General features: G+C 43.9%; 1 protein-coding gene across 2 annotated transcripts in view; it reads right to left on the reverse strand.

Moving 5' to 3' along the window:
- Nucleotides 1-14,260, reverse strand: part of neurl1b (neuralized E3 ubiquitin protein ligase 1B) — a 39,510-nt gene extending 25,250 nt beyond the window's left edge. Inside the window, exon 1 of one of the 2 annotated variants that reach the window (XM_045717809.2) lies at nt 13,744-14,260. In XM_045717809.2, the coding sequence (XP_045573765.1) occupies nt 13,744-13,771 (28 nt within the window). In that variant the 5' untranslated portion in view covers nt 13,772-14,260. The remainder of the gene's footprint in view (nt 1-13,743) is intronic. The other variant, XM_045717810.2, reaches the window with a different exon arrangement.
- Between the last annotated feature and the right edge of the window lie 245 nt (nt 14,261-14,505).

A 14,505-nucleotide genomic window follows, 5' to 3' on the forward strand; every position in this document is an offset into this window, starting at 1 on the left:
GAAATAAAAAAAATATAAAAAATTATGTAGAAACTATGTCATAAAGGAACGATGAGCGGATTAGAGGCAATCCGTAATTTCGGTTAAGACATTAATGAGCAAGTCGACGACGGACTTGTTCAGCACTTTTGAAATGTACAGCGACAGAATTCAGAACATGGGCCGTTCTTACAGTATTCTACCTGTACACCAAGTCAGAAATGTAGGATAAATAAAGGGGGCATATAAGCACACAATGAAAATTCTTACATTATTCGATGATGACATTTCTCTAAAAACAGTCTATAGGCTACATGTGCACCACCAAGTCAGAACAGTAAGCTAAGTTATGAGGGGAAAAGCGACCAAATTATTAGAGTGAGGCACATGGGCTACTAACAGCTTACTACACAACATACACTTAGTATTACTGTCTTAGCTACAGTATACATATCTCCCTGGCATATTACATCATTTATGCAGCAGCATACAAGACATATTTGGATTCAGCTTGTTGTGCTGTGCTCACTTGAACAGGATGGTGGCGCGGTGTTCCTTTGCGGAGAAATTTTGTTGTTAAGCTTTGTCATCAAAGTTTGTCACTTTCTGGTTTTATGGGGCTTTCAAGACAACTGGGAACTCGAAGAAAAACACGGTTGAATCATGACATTGGTGATCTTCAGATCAGAGCTCTAGAAAGTTCCTGAGTGGCACAGCTGTCTAAGGCACTGCATCTCAGTGCAAGAGGATGTCACTAAAGTCCCTGGTTCGAATCCAGGCTGTTTCACATCTGGCTGTGATTGGGAGTCCCATAGGGTGGTGCACAATTGGCCTAATGTTATCTGGGGTAGGTCATCATTGTAAATAAGAATTTGTTCTTAACTGACTTGCCTAGTTAAATATATATATATTTTTATAAGACGTCTGAGTTCCCAACTTGGAATTCCGAGTTGGATGACCGTTCAAAACATATTTTCCCAATCGGAGCAGTTAGCCAAAGATTCCTTAAAAAACACTCATTGTTGAATCTGCGATTTCCAACTTGTTGTGTAATGTTTATGTCCAATGAGCACCCGAAACATTTTATCTATAATTTATCTTCATTATTTCTCTTCAAATGACAAGGATTACAACGGATCTGCCAGCAGATTGTCAAATTGATTCATGATGATGACTGCTAGCTGAGATTTTGAAAGTATGATGTTGACATGATCGGTCCAATCAAAGCTACTGTAGCTATAACGTGATTTGAATTAATTTTATCTGTGGCCAATGACCTTGAGCCTTCTTGGATGGGCACTTCTAATGTAAATCTATGGCAGCACCCAAGGGACTTGAATTTTTGAGCTCTCCCTGTAGATTCTGCGGGAAGGGAGAGACGATAGACTGGTATCATCAGGAGGGTAGAGACTATAGACTGGTATCATCAGGAGGGTAGAGACTATAGACTGGTATCATCAGGAGGGTAGAGACTATAGACTGGTATCATCAGGAGGGTAGAGACTATAGACTGGTATCATCAGGAGGGTAGAGACTATAGACTGGTATCACCAGGAGGGTAGAGACTATAGACTGGTATCATCGTAGAGACTATAGACTGGTATCATCAGGAGGGGAGAGACTATAGACTGGTATCATCAGGAGGGTAGAGACTATAGACTGGTATCATCAGGAGGGTAGAGACTATAGACTGGTATCATCAGGAGGGTAGAGACTATAGACTGGTATCATCAGGAGGGTAGAGACTATAGACTGGTATCATCGTAGAGACTATAGACTGGTATCATCAGGAGGGTAGAGACTATAGACTGGTATCATCAGGAGGGTAGAGACTATAGACTGGTATCATCAGGAGGGGAGAGACTATAGACTGGTATCACCAGGAGGGGAGAGACTATAGACTGGTATCACCAGGAGGGTAGAGACTATAGACTGGTATCATCAGGAGGGTAGAGACTATAGACTGGTATCATCAGGAGGGTAGAGACTATAGGCTGGTATCATCAGGAGGGTAGAGACTATAGACTGGTATCATCAGGAGGGTAGAGACTATAGACTGGTATCATCAGGAGGGTAGAGACTATAGACTGGTATCATCAGGAGGGTAGAGACTATAGACTGGTATCATCAGGAGGGTAGAGACTATAGACTGGTATCATCAGGAGGGTAGAGACTATAGACTGGTATCATCAGGAGGGTAGAGACTATAGACTGGTATCATCAGGAGGGTAGAGACTATAGACTGGTATCATCAGGAGGGTAGAGACTATAGACTGGTATCATCAGGAGGGTAGAGACTATAGACTGGTATCATCAGGAGGGTAGAGACTATAGACTGGTATCATCAGGAGGGTAGAGACTATAGACTGGTATCATCAGGAGGGTAGAGACTATAGACTGGTATCATCAGGAGGGTAGAGACTATAGACTGGTATCACCAGGAGGGTAGAGACTATAGACTGGTATCATCAGGAGGGTAGAGACTATAGACTGGTATCATCAGGAGGGTAGAGACTATAGACTGGTATCATCAGGAGGGTAGAGACTATAGACTGGTATCATCAGGAGGGTAGAGACTATAGACTGGTATCATCAGGAGGGTAGAGACTATAGACTGGTATCATCAGGAGGGTAGAGACTATAGACTGGTATCATCAGGAGGGTAGAGACTATAGACTGGTATCATCAGGAGGGTAGAGACTATAGACTGGTATCATCAGGAGGGTAGAGACTATAGACTGGTATCATCAGGAGGGTAGAGACTATAGACTGGTATCATCAGGAGGGTAGAGACTATAGACTGGTATCATCAGGAGGGTAGAGACTATAGACTGGTATCATCAGGAGGGGAGAGACTATAGACTGGTATCATCGTAGAGACTATAGACTGGTATCATCAGGAGGGTAGAGACTATAGACTGGTATCATCAGGAGGGTAGAGACTATAGACTGGTATCATCAGGAGGGTAGAGACTATAGACTGGTATCATCAGGAGGGTAGAGACTATAGACTGGTATCATCAGGAGGGTAGAGACTATAGACTGGTATCATCAGGAGGGTAGAGACTATAGACTGGTATCATCAGGAGGGTAGAGACTATAGACTGGTATCATCAGGAGGGTAGAGACTATAGACTGGTATCATCAGGAGGGTAGAGACTATAGACTGGTATCATCAGGAGGGTAGAGACTATAGACTGGTATCATCAGGAGGGTAGAGACTATAGACTGGTATCACCAGGAGGGTAGAGACTATAGACTGGTATCATCAGGAGGGTAGAGACTATAGACTGGTATCATCAGGAGGGTAGAGACTATAGACTGGTATCATCAGGAGGGTAGAGACTATAGACTGGTATCATCAGGAGGGTAGAGACTATAGACTGGTATCATCAGGAGGGTAGAGACTATAGACTGGTATCATCAGGAGGGTAGAGACTATAGACTGGTATCATCAGGAGGGTAGAGACTATAGACTGGTATCATCAGGAGGGTAGAGACTATAGACTGGTATCATCGTAGAGACTATAGACTGGTATCATCAGGAGGGTAGAGACTATAGACTGGTATCATCGTAGAGACTATAGACTGGTATCATCAGGAGGGTAGAGACTATAGACTGGTATCATCAGGAGGGTAGAGACTATAGACTGGTATCACCAGGAGGGTAGAGACTATAGACTGGTATCATCGTAGAGACGATAGACTGGTATCATCAGGAGGGTAGAGACTATAGACTGGTATCATCGTAGAGACGATAGACTGGTATCATCAGGAGGGTAGAGACTATAGACTGGTATCATCAGGAGGGTAGAGACTATAGACTGGTATCATCAGGAGGGTAGAGACTATAGACTGGTATCATCAGGAGGGTAGAGACTATAGACTGGTATCATCAGGAGGGTAGAGACTATAGACTGGTATCATCAGGAGGGTAGAGACTATAGACTGGTATCATCAGGAGGGTAGAGACTATAGACTGGTATCATCAGGAGGGTAGAGACTATAGACTGGTATCATCAGGAGGGTAGAGACTATAGACTGGTATCATCAGGAGGGTAGAGACTATAGACTGGTATCATCAGGAGGGTAGAGACTATAGACTGGTATCATCGTAGAGACTATAGACTGGTATCATCAGGAGGGTAGAGACTATAGACTGGTATCATCAGGAGGGTAGAGACTATAGACTGGTATCATCAGGAGGGTAGAGACTATAGACTGGTATCATCAGGAGGGTAGAGACTATAGACTGGTATCATCAGGAGGGTAGAGACTATAGACTGGTATCATCAGGAGGGTAGAGACTATAGACTGGTATCATCGTAGAGACTATAGACTGGTATCATCAGGAGGGTAGAGACTATAGACTGGTATCATCAGGAGGGTAGAGACTATAGACTGGTATCATCAGGAGGGTAGAGACTATAGACTGGTATCATCAGGAGGGTAGAGACTATAGACTGGTATCATCAGGAGGGTAGAGACTATAGACTGGTATCATCAGGAGGGTAGAGACTATAGACTGGTATCATCAGGAGGGTAGAGACTATAGACTGGTATCATCAGGAGGGTAGAGACTATAGACTGGTATCATCAGGAGGGTAGAGACTATAGACTGGTATCATCAGGAGGGTAGAGACTATAGACTGGTATCATCAGGAGGGTAGAGACTATAGACTGGTATCATCAGGAGGGTAGAGACTATAGACTGGTATCATCAGGAGGGTAGAGACTATAGACTGGTATCATCAGGAGGGTAGAGACTATAGACTGGTATCATCAGGAGGGTAGAGACTATAGACTGGTATCATCAGGAGGGTAGAGACTATAGACTGGTATCATCAGGAGGGTAGAGACTATAGACTGGTATCATCAGGAGGGTAGAGACTATAGACTGGTATCATCAGGAGGGTAGAGACTATAGACTGGTATCATCGTAGAGACTATAGACTGGTATCATCAGGAGGGTAGAGACTATAGACTGGTATCATCAGGAGGGTAGAGACTATAGACTGGTATCATCAGGAGGGTAGAGACTATAGACTGGTATCACCAGGAGGGTAGAGACTATAGACTGGTATCATCGTAGAGACTATAGACTGGTATCATCAGGAGGGTAGAGACTATAGACTGGTATCATCAGGAGGGTAGAGACTATAGACTGGTATCATCAGGAGGGTAGAGACTATAGACTGGTATCATCAGGAGGGTAGAGACTATAGACTGGTATCATCAGGAGGGTAGAGACTATAGACTGGTATCATCAGGAGGGTAGAGACTATAGACTGGTATCATCGTAGAGACTATAGACTGGTATCACCAGGAGGGGAGAGACTATAGACTGGTATCATCAGGAGGGTAGAGACTATAGACTGGTATCATCAGGAGGGTAGAGACTATAGACTGGTATCATCAGGAGGGTAGAGACTATAGACTGGTATCATCAGGAGGGTAGAGACTATAGACTGGTATCATCGTAGAGTCTATAGACTGGTATCATCAGGAGGGTAGAGACTATAGACTGGTATCATCGTAGAGACTATAGACTGGTATCATCAGGAGGGTAGAGACTATAGACTGGTATCATCAGGAGGGTAGAGACTATAGACTGGTATCATCAGGAGGGTAGAGACTATAGACTGGTATCATCGTAGAGACTATAGACTGGTATCATCAGGAGGGTAGAGACTATAGACTGGTATCATCGTAGAGACTATAGACTGGTATCACCAGGAGGGGAGAGACTATAGACTGGTATCATCAGGAGGGTAGAGACTATAGACTGGTATCATCAGGAGGGTAGAGACTATAGACTGGTATCATCAGGAGGGTAGAGACTATAGACTGGTATCATCGGGGTAGAGACTATAGACTGGTATCATCAGGAGGGTAGAGACTATAGACTGGTATCATCAGGAGGGTAGAGACTATAGACTGGTATCATCGTAGAGACTATAGACTGGTATCATCAGGAGGGTAGAGACTATAGACTGGTATCATCAGGAGGGTAGAGACTATAGACTGGTATCATCAGGAGGGTAGAGACTATAGACTGGTATCATCAGGAGGGTAGAGACTATAGACTGGTATCATCAGGAGGGTAGAGACTATAGACTGGTATCATCAGGAGGGTAGAGACTATAGACTGGTATCATCAGGAGGGTAGAGACTATAGACTGGTATCATCAGGAGGGTAGAGACTATAGACTGGTATCATCAGGAGGGTAGAGACTATAGACTGGTATCATCAGGAGGGTAGAGACTATAGACTGGTATCATCAGGAGGGTAGAGACTATAGACTGGTATCATCAGGAGGGTAGAGACTATAGACTGGTATCATCAGGAGGGTAGAGACTATAGACTGGTATCATCAGGAGGGTAGAGACTATAGACTGGTATCATCAGGAGGGTAGAGACTATAGACTGGTATCATCAGGAGGGTAGAGACTATAGACTGGTATCATCAGGAGGGTAGAGACTATAGACTGGTATCATCGTAGAGACTATAGACTGGTATCATCAGGAGGGTAGAGACTATAGACTGGTATCATCAGGAGGGTAGAGACTATAGACTGGTATCATCAGGAGGGTAGAGACTATAGACTGGTATCATCAGGAGGGTAGAGACTATAGACTGGTATCATCAGGAGGGTAGAGACTATAGACTGGTATCATCAGGAGGGTAGAGACTATAGACTGGTATCATCAGGAGGGTAGAGACTATAGACTGGTATCATCGTAGAGACTATAGACTGGTATCATCAGGAGGGTAGAGACTATAGACTGGTATCATCGTAGAGACTATAGACTGGTATCATCAGGAGGGTAGAGACTATAGACTGGTATCATCGGGTAGAGACTATAGACTGGTATCATCAGGAGGGTAGAGACTATAGACTGGTATCATCAGGAGGGTAGAGACTATAGACTGGTATCATCAGGAGGGTAGAGACTATAGACTGGTATCATCAGGAGGGTAGAGACTATAGACTGGTATCATCAGGAGGGTAGAGACTATAGACTGGTATCATCAGGAGGGTAGAGACTATAGACTGGTATCATCGTAGAGACTATAGACTGGTATCATCAGGAGGGTAGAGACTATAGACTGGTATCATCAGGAGGGTAGAGACTATAGACTGGTATCATCAGGAGGGTAGAGACTATAGACTGGTATCATCGTAGAGTCTATAGACTGGTATCATCAGGAGGGTAGAGACTATAGACTGGTATCATCAGGAGGGTAGAGACTATAGACTGGTATCATCAGGAGGGTAGAGACTATAGACTGGTATCATCAGGAGGGTAGAGACTATAGACTGGTATCATCAGGAGGGTAGAGACTATAGACTGGTATCATCAGGAGGGTAGAGACTATAGACTGGTATCATCAGGAGGGTAGAGACTATAGACTGGTATCATCGTAGAGTCTATAGACTGGTATCATCAGGAGGGTAGAGACTATAGACTGGTATCATCAGGAGGGGAGAGACTATAGACTGGTATCATCAGGAGGGTAGAGACTATAGACTGGTATCATCAGGAGGGTAGAGACTATAGACTGGTATCATCAGGAGGGTAGAGACTATAGACTGGTATCATCAGGAGGGTAGAGACTATAGACTGGTATCATCAGGAGGGTAGAGACTATAGACTGGTATCATCAGGAGGGTAGAGACTATAGACTGGTATCATCAGGAGGGTAGAGACTATAGACTGGTATCATCAGGAGGGTAGAGACTATAGACTGGTATCATCAGGAGGGTAGAGACTATAGACTGGTATCATCAGGAGGCTAGAGACTATAGACTGGTATCATCGTAGAGACTATAGACTGGTATCATCAGGAGGGTAGAGACTATAGGCTGGTATCATCGTAGAGACTATAGACTGGTATCATCAGGAGGGTAGAGACTATAGACTGGTATCATCGTAGAGACTATAGACTGGTATCATCAGGAGGGTAGAGACTATAGACTGGTATCATCGTAGAGACTATAGACTGGTATCATCAGGAGGGTAGAGACTATAGACTGGTATCATCAGGAGGGTAGAGACTATAGACTGGTATCATCGTAGAGACTATAGACTGGTATCATCAGGAGGGTAGAGACTATAGACTGGTATCATCAGGAGGGTAGAGACTATAGACTGGTATCATCAGGAGGGTAGAGACTATAGACTGGTATCATCAGGAGGGTAGAGACTATAGACTGGTATCATCGTAGAGACTATAGACTGGTATCATCAGGAGGGTAGAGACTATAGACTGGTATCATCAGGAGGGTAGAGACTATAGACTGGTATCATCAGGAGGGTAGAGACTATAGACTGGTATCATCAGGAGGGTAGAGACTATAGACTGGTATCATCAGGAGGGTAGAGACTATAGACTGGTATCATCAGGAGGGTAGAGACTATAGACTGGTATCATCAGGAGGGTAGAGACTATAGACTGGTATCATCAGGAGGGTAGAGACTATAGACTGGTATCATCGTAGAGACTATAGACTGGTATCATCAGGAGGGTAGAGACTATAGACTGGTATCATCAGGAGGGTAGAGACTATAGACTGGTATCATCAGGAGGGTAGAGACTATAGACTGGTATCATCAGGAGGGTAGAGACTATAGACTGGTATCATCAGGAGGGTAGAGACTATAGACTGGTATCATCAGGAGGGTAGAGACTATAGACTGGTATCATCAGGAGGGTAGAGACTATAGACTGGTATCATCAGGAGGGTAGAGACTATAGACTGGTATCATCAGGAGGGTAGAGACTATAGACTGGTATCATCAGGAGGGTAGAGACTATAGACTGGTATCATCGTAGAGACTATAGACTGGTATCATCAGGAGGGTAGAGACTATAGACTGGTATCATCAGGAGGGTAGAGACTATAGACTGGTATCATCAGGAGGGTAGAGACTATAGACTGGTATCATCAGGAGGGTAGAGACTATAGACTGGTATCATCAGGAGGGTAGAGACTATAGACTGGTATCATCAGGAGGGTAGAGACTATAGACTGGTATCATCAGGAGGGTAGAGACTATAGACTGGTATCATCAGGAGGGTAGAGACTATAGACTGGTATCATCAGGAGGGTAGAGACTATAGACTGGTATCATCAGGAGGGTAGAGACTATAGACTGGTATCATCAGGAGGGTAGAGACTATAGACTGGTATCATCGGAGGGTAGAGACTATAGACTGGTATCATCAGGAGGGTAGAGACTATAGACTGGTATCATCAGGAGGGTAGAGACTATAGACTGGTATCATCAGGAGGGTAGAGACTATAGACTGGTATCATCAGGAGGGTAGAGACTATAGACTGGTATCATCGTAGAGACGATAGACTGGTATCATCAGGAGGGTAGAGACTATAGACTGGTATCATCAGGAGGGTAGAGACTATAGACTGGTATCATCAGGAGGGTAGAGACTATAGACTGGTATCATCGTAGAGACTATAGACTGGTATCATCAGGAGGGTAGAGACTATAGACTGGTATCATCGTAGAGACTATAGACTGGTATCATCAGGAGGGTAGAGACTATAGACTGGTATCATCAGGAGGGTAGAGACTATAGACTGGTATCATCAGGAGGGTAGAGACTATAGACTGGTATCATCAGGAGGGTAGAGACTATAGACTGGTATCATCAGGAGGGTAGAGACTATAGACTGGTATCACCAGGAGGGTAGAGACTATAGACTGGTATCATCGTAGAGACTATAGACTGGTATCATCAGGAGGGTAGAGACTATAGACTGGTATCATCAGGGTAGAGACTATAGACTGGTATCATCAGGAGGGTAGAGACTATAGACTGGTATCATCAGGAGGGTAGAGACTATAGACTGGTATCATCAGGAGTGTAGAGACTATAGACTGGTATCATCGTAGAGACTATAGACTGGTATCATCAGGAGGGTAGAGACTATAGACTGGTATCATCAGGAGGGTAGAGACTATAGACTGGTATCATCAGGAGGGTAGAGACTATAGACTGGTATCATCAGGAGGGTAGAGACTATAGACTGGTATCATCAGGAGGGTAGAGACTATAGACTGGTATCATCAGGAGGGTAGAGACTATAGACTGGTATCATCAGGAGGGTAGAGACTATAGACTGGTATCATCAGGAGGGTAGAGACTATAGACTGGTATCATCAGGAGGGTAGAGACTATAGACTGGTATCATCAGGAGGGTAGAGACTATAGACTGGTATCATCAGGAGGGTAGAGACTATAGACTGGTATCATCAGGAGGGTAGAGACTATAGACTGGTATCATCGGAGGGTAGAGACTATAGACTGGTATCATCAGGAGGGTAGAGACTATAGACTGGTATCATCGTAGAGACTATAGACTGGTATCATCAGGAGGGTAGAGACTATAGACTGGTATCATCAGGAGGGTAGAGACTATAGACTGGTATCATCAGGAGGGTAGAGACTATAGACTGGTATCATCGTAGAGTCTATAGACTGGTATCATCAGGAGGGTAGAGACTATAGACTGGTATCATCGTAGAGACTATAGACTGGTATCATCAGGAGGGTAGAGACTATAGACTGGTATCATCAGGAGGGGAGAGACTATAGACTGGTATCATCGTAGAGTCTATAGACTGGTATCATCAGGAGGGTAGAGACTATAGACTGGTATCATCGTAGAGTCTATAGACTGGTATCATCAGGAGGGGAGAGACTATAGACTGGTATCATCAGGAGGGTAGAGACTATAGACTGGTATCATCGTAGAGACTATAGACTGGTATCATCAGGAGGGTAGAGACTATAGACTGGTATCATCAGGAGGGTAGAGACTATAGACTGGTATCATCGTAGAGACTATAGACTGGTATCATCAGGAGGGTAGAGACTATAGACTGGTATCATCAGGAGGGTAGAGACTATAGACTGGTATCATCAGGAGGGTAGAGACTATAGACTGGTATCATCAGGAGGGGAGAGACTATAGACTGGTATCATCAGGAGGGGAGAGACTATAGACTGGTATCATCAGGAGGGTAGAGACTATAGACTGGTATCATCAGGAGGGTAGAGACTATAGACTGGTATCATCAGGAGGGTAGAGACTATAGACTGGTATCATCAGGAGGGTAGAGACTATAGACTGGTATCATCAGGAGGGTAGAGACTATAGACTGGTATCATCAGGAGGGTAGAGACTATAGACTGGTATCATCAGGAGGGGAGAGACTATAGACTGGTATCATCAGGAGGGTAGAGACTATAGACTGGTATCATCAGGAGGGTAGAGACTATAGACTGGTATCATCAGGAGGGTAGAGACTATAGACTGGTATCATCAGGAGGGTAGAGACTATAGACTGGTATCATCAGGAGGGTAGAGACTATAGACTGGTATCATCAGGAGGGTAGAGACTATAGACTGGTATCATCGTAGAGACTATAGACTGGTATCATCAGGAGGGTAGAGACTATAGACTGGTATCATCAGGAGGGTAGAGACTATAGACTGGTATCATCAGGAGGGTAGAGACTATAGACTGGTATCATCAGGAGGGTAGAGACTATAGACTGGTATCATCAGGAGGGTAGAGACTATAGACTGGTATCATCAGGAGGGTAGAGACTATAGACTGGTATCACCAGGAGGGTAGAGACTATAGACTGGTATCATCAGGAGGGTAGAGACTATAGACTGGTATCATCAGGAGGGTAGAGACTATAGACTGGTATCATCAGGAGGGTAGAGACTATAGACTGGTATCATCGTAGAGACTATAGACTGGTATCATCAGGAGGGTAGAGACTATAGACTGGTATCATCAGGAGGGTAGAGACTATAGACTGGTATCATCAGGAGGCTAGAGACTATAGACTGGTATCATCGTAGAGACTATAGACTGGTATCATCAGGAGGGTAGAGACTATAGACTGGTATCATCAGGCGGGTAGAGACTATAGACTGGTATCATCAGGAGGGTAGAGACTATAGACTGGTATCATCAGGAGGGTAGAGACTATAGACTGGTATCATCGTAGAGACTATAGACTGGTATCATCAGGAGGGTAGAGACTATAGACTGGTATCATCAGGAGGGTAGAGACTATAGACTGGTATCATCAGGAGGGTAGAGACTATAGACTGGTATCATCAGGAGGGTAGAGACTATAGACTGGTATCATCAGGAGGGTAGAGACTATAGACTGGTATCATCAGGAGGGTAGAGACTATAGACTGGTATCGTCAGGAGGGTAGAGACTATAGACTGGTATCATCAGGAGGGTAGAGACTATAGACTGGTATCATCAGGAGTGTAGAGACTATAGACTGGTATCATCAGGAGGGTAGAGACTATAGACTGGTATCGTCAGTCTGAGTTAAGGGTAATTTAACATTAGCGAATCACAGGACTGCGAGGCGTGGAAGACCCGGAAAGGGGAGGGTAAGTGGACGACGCTGTTGGAGATGATTTGTAGATTATTTCCGATTAAGGTCTTTTTATTTGCTAACGAAAGGTGGAGTTTGACACGTCGGTCCACCAGACTCTTTTTGGACAGAAGTGTCTGGGAACGAGATTATTCATTGACAGTTATACGTGTGCTTTTCACGCGCCTACAGTATCTGTCCGAACTAACAGCCGACATGGTGAGGCCTGATCCACTGTCAGCTGATATCAGCTGTGGGCGCAAACTGATCGAGTAGGAGGAGGAGGAGGTGTGTGTGTGTGTGTGTGTGTGTGTGTGTGTGTGTGTGTGTGTGTGTGTGTGTGTGTGTGTGTGTGTGTGTGTGTGTGTGTGTGTGTGTGTGTGTGTGTGTGTGTGTGTGTGTGTGTGTGTTAGGGTAAATCACTGGTTCACCTCTATGAACCTGGGCTGATCTAAAATGGAAACAATGGTTATAGTATTTAAAAAACCACAGCTTGCTTTGCAAACTAATCTTATACGGCTAAACTACAAGGCAACTAGCTAGCGTTACTATGGACTACATAGTTGCCGTAGCTCAGTTGGTAGAGCATGGTGCTTGCAACACCAGGGTTGTGGGTTCGATTCCCACGGGGGCCAGTTTAAAACATGTAATAAAATGTATGCACTCTACTGTAAGTCGTTCTGGATAAGAGCCTCTGCTAAATGACTAAAATGTAAAATGTAAATGAGCTGGGAAGTTAACACGGCTTAAAATGTTTAGAGCAATAAGACCAGATGAATAACAGTTGTTATTACAATATCATTACATACAGATATATATATATATATTAATAAATAAATTACAACATTAAAACATATTGGAAAAAAGTGCCTAAAAAGTAAATACTAAATATAACCGGAAACATAATATTTAACTTCTGTTGATTTCATCACATTGGGGATTCTCTGTGTCTGCATTGGAGATCAAATAAAAAAACTGATTTTAACAATACAAAAAATATATAATGTAAATAAATCAATTACAAGTTAGAGACTTTGAAAAACTAGGTTTAGCATAAGACATCGTCGAAAATCACACTCTCGTTTTTCCCGCGCACCGGAGAGCTGCACGGCTTGCCGTCGGGTCGTCACGGCGCTGCGCACGGCGCTGCGCAGCTCGAACTGCCCGCTTCGGTTCTCCGTTAACCGTCTTTATCAACACCGCGAAAAAGGCGCGCTGTATTGCTAAGCGCTCGCAATTATGAAATAGAGACGGAGAGCTGTGTGAACATTCATTATTATGCTGTTATGGTGATTGAAATCAGAAGGTCTTCGATCTTACCTAAAGGTTTATGTGTTGTGTTGCCCATTATATCCACTGATGCTTCTCACTGGTAGACAAGTGAATTCTGAATGGTAATATCTCTCTGTCCATCCATTTATGTCTGTCCAATATGGTGTGTCAAAGAGCTACTTATTTGCCTTTTTTTTAGTCCCGGTATTTCTGAACCATTTGAACAGCGCTGTGTCTCCTTAATAATGAAGCATGGACATTCTCTGTAATGTTATCTCTGCAAGAAATGTGAAGGATCAGGCAGGCAGGCTGCTCTCTCTCTCTGTCTCTCTGTCTCTCTCTGTCTCTCTCTGTCTCTCTCTCTCTCTCTCTCTCTCTCTCTCTCTCTCTCTCTCTCTCTCTCTCTCTCTCTCTCTCTCTAAACAGCAGTGCTAACTGGTGCACTGTGCCTCCCCCCTTCTCTCTTCAGTATCCTCTCTCTCTCTCTCTATCCTCTCCATGACTTTAAAGAAACAGTAAGCTTCTCTGTACTCCTCTCCCAGGCAGATACAGAATCTGAAACGCAGTGTTCTAGACTGAGCTAGTTACTCTGCCGCTCTGAGTTTAACTGACTATCCACGGGCTAAAAGACACACAACAGAACTACTGTCCAATGGAATGATTGGATCAACTCAGGACCATTTCGGGTTTTAATAATCTCTGTCACAATTATATAACATCTGTTTAATATCAAATAACGGAGTTGAGACATTTCCCACACATGGAGAAATTGGAGGACAAGTTATTAGATCATTACCTAAAGTCATTATT

The sequence above is a fragment of the Salmo salar genome, chromosome 05, assembly GCF_965601325.2.
Source record: "Salmo salar chromosome 05, fSalSal1, whole genome shotgun sequence".
In the NCBI taxonomy this organism is placed as follows: Eukaryota; Metazoa; Chordata; class Actinopteri; order Salmoniformes; family Salmonidae; genus Salmo; species Salmo salar.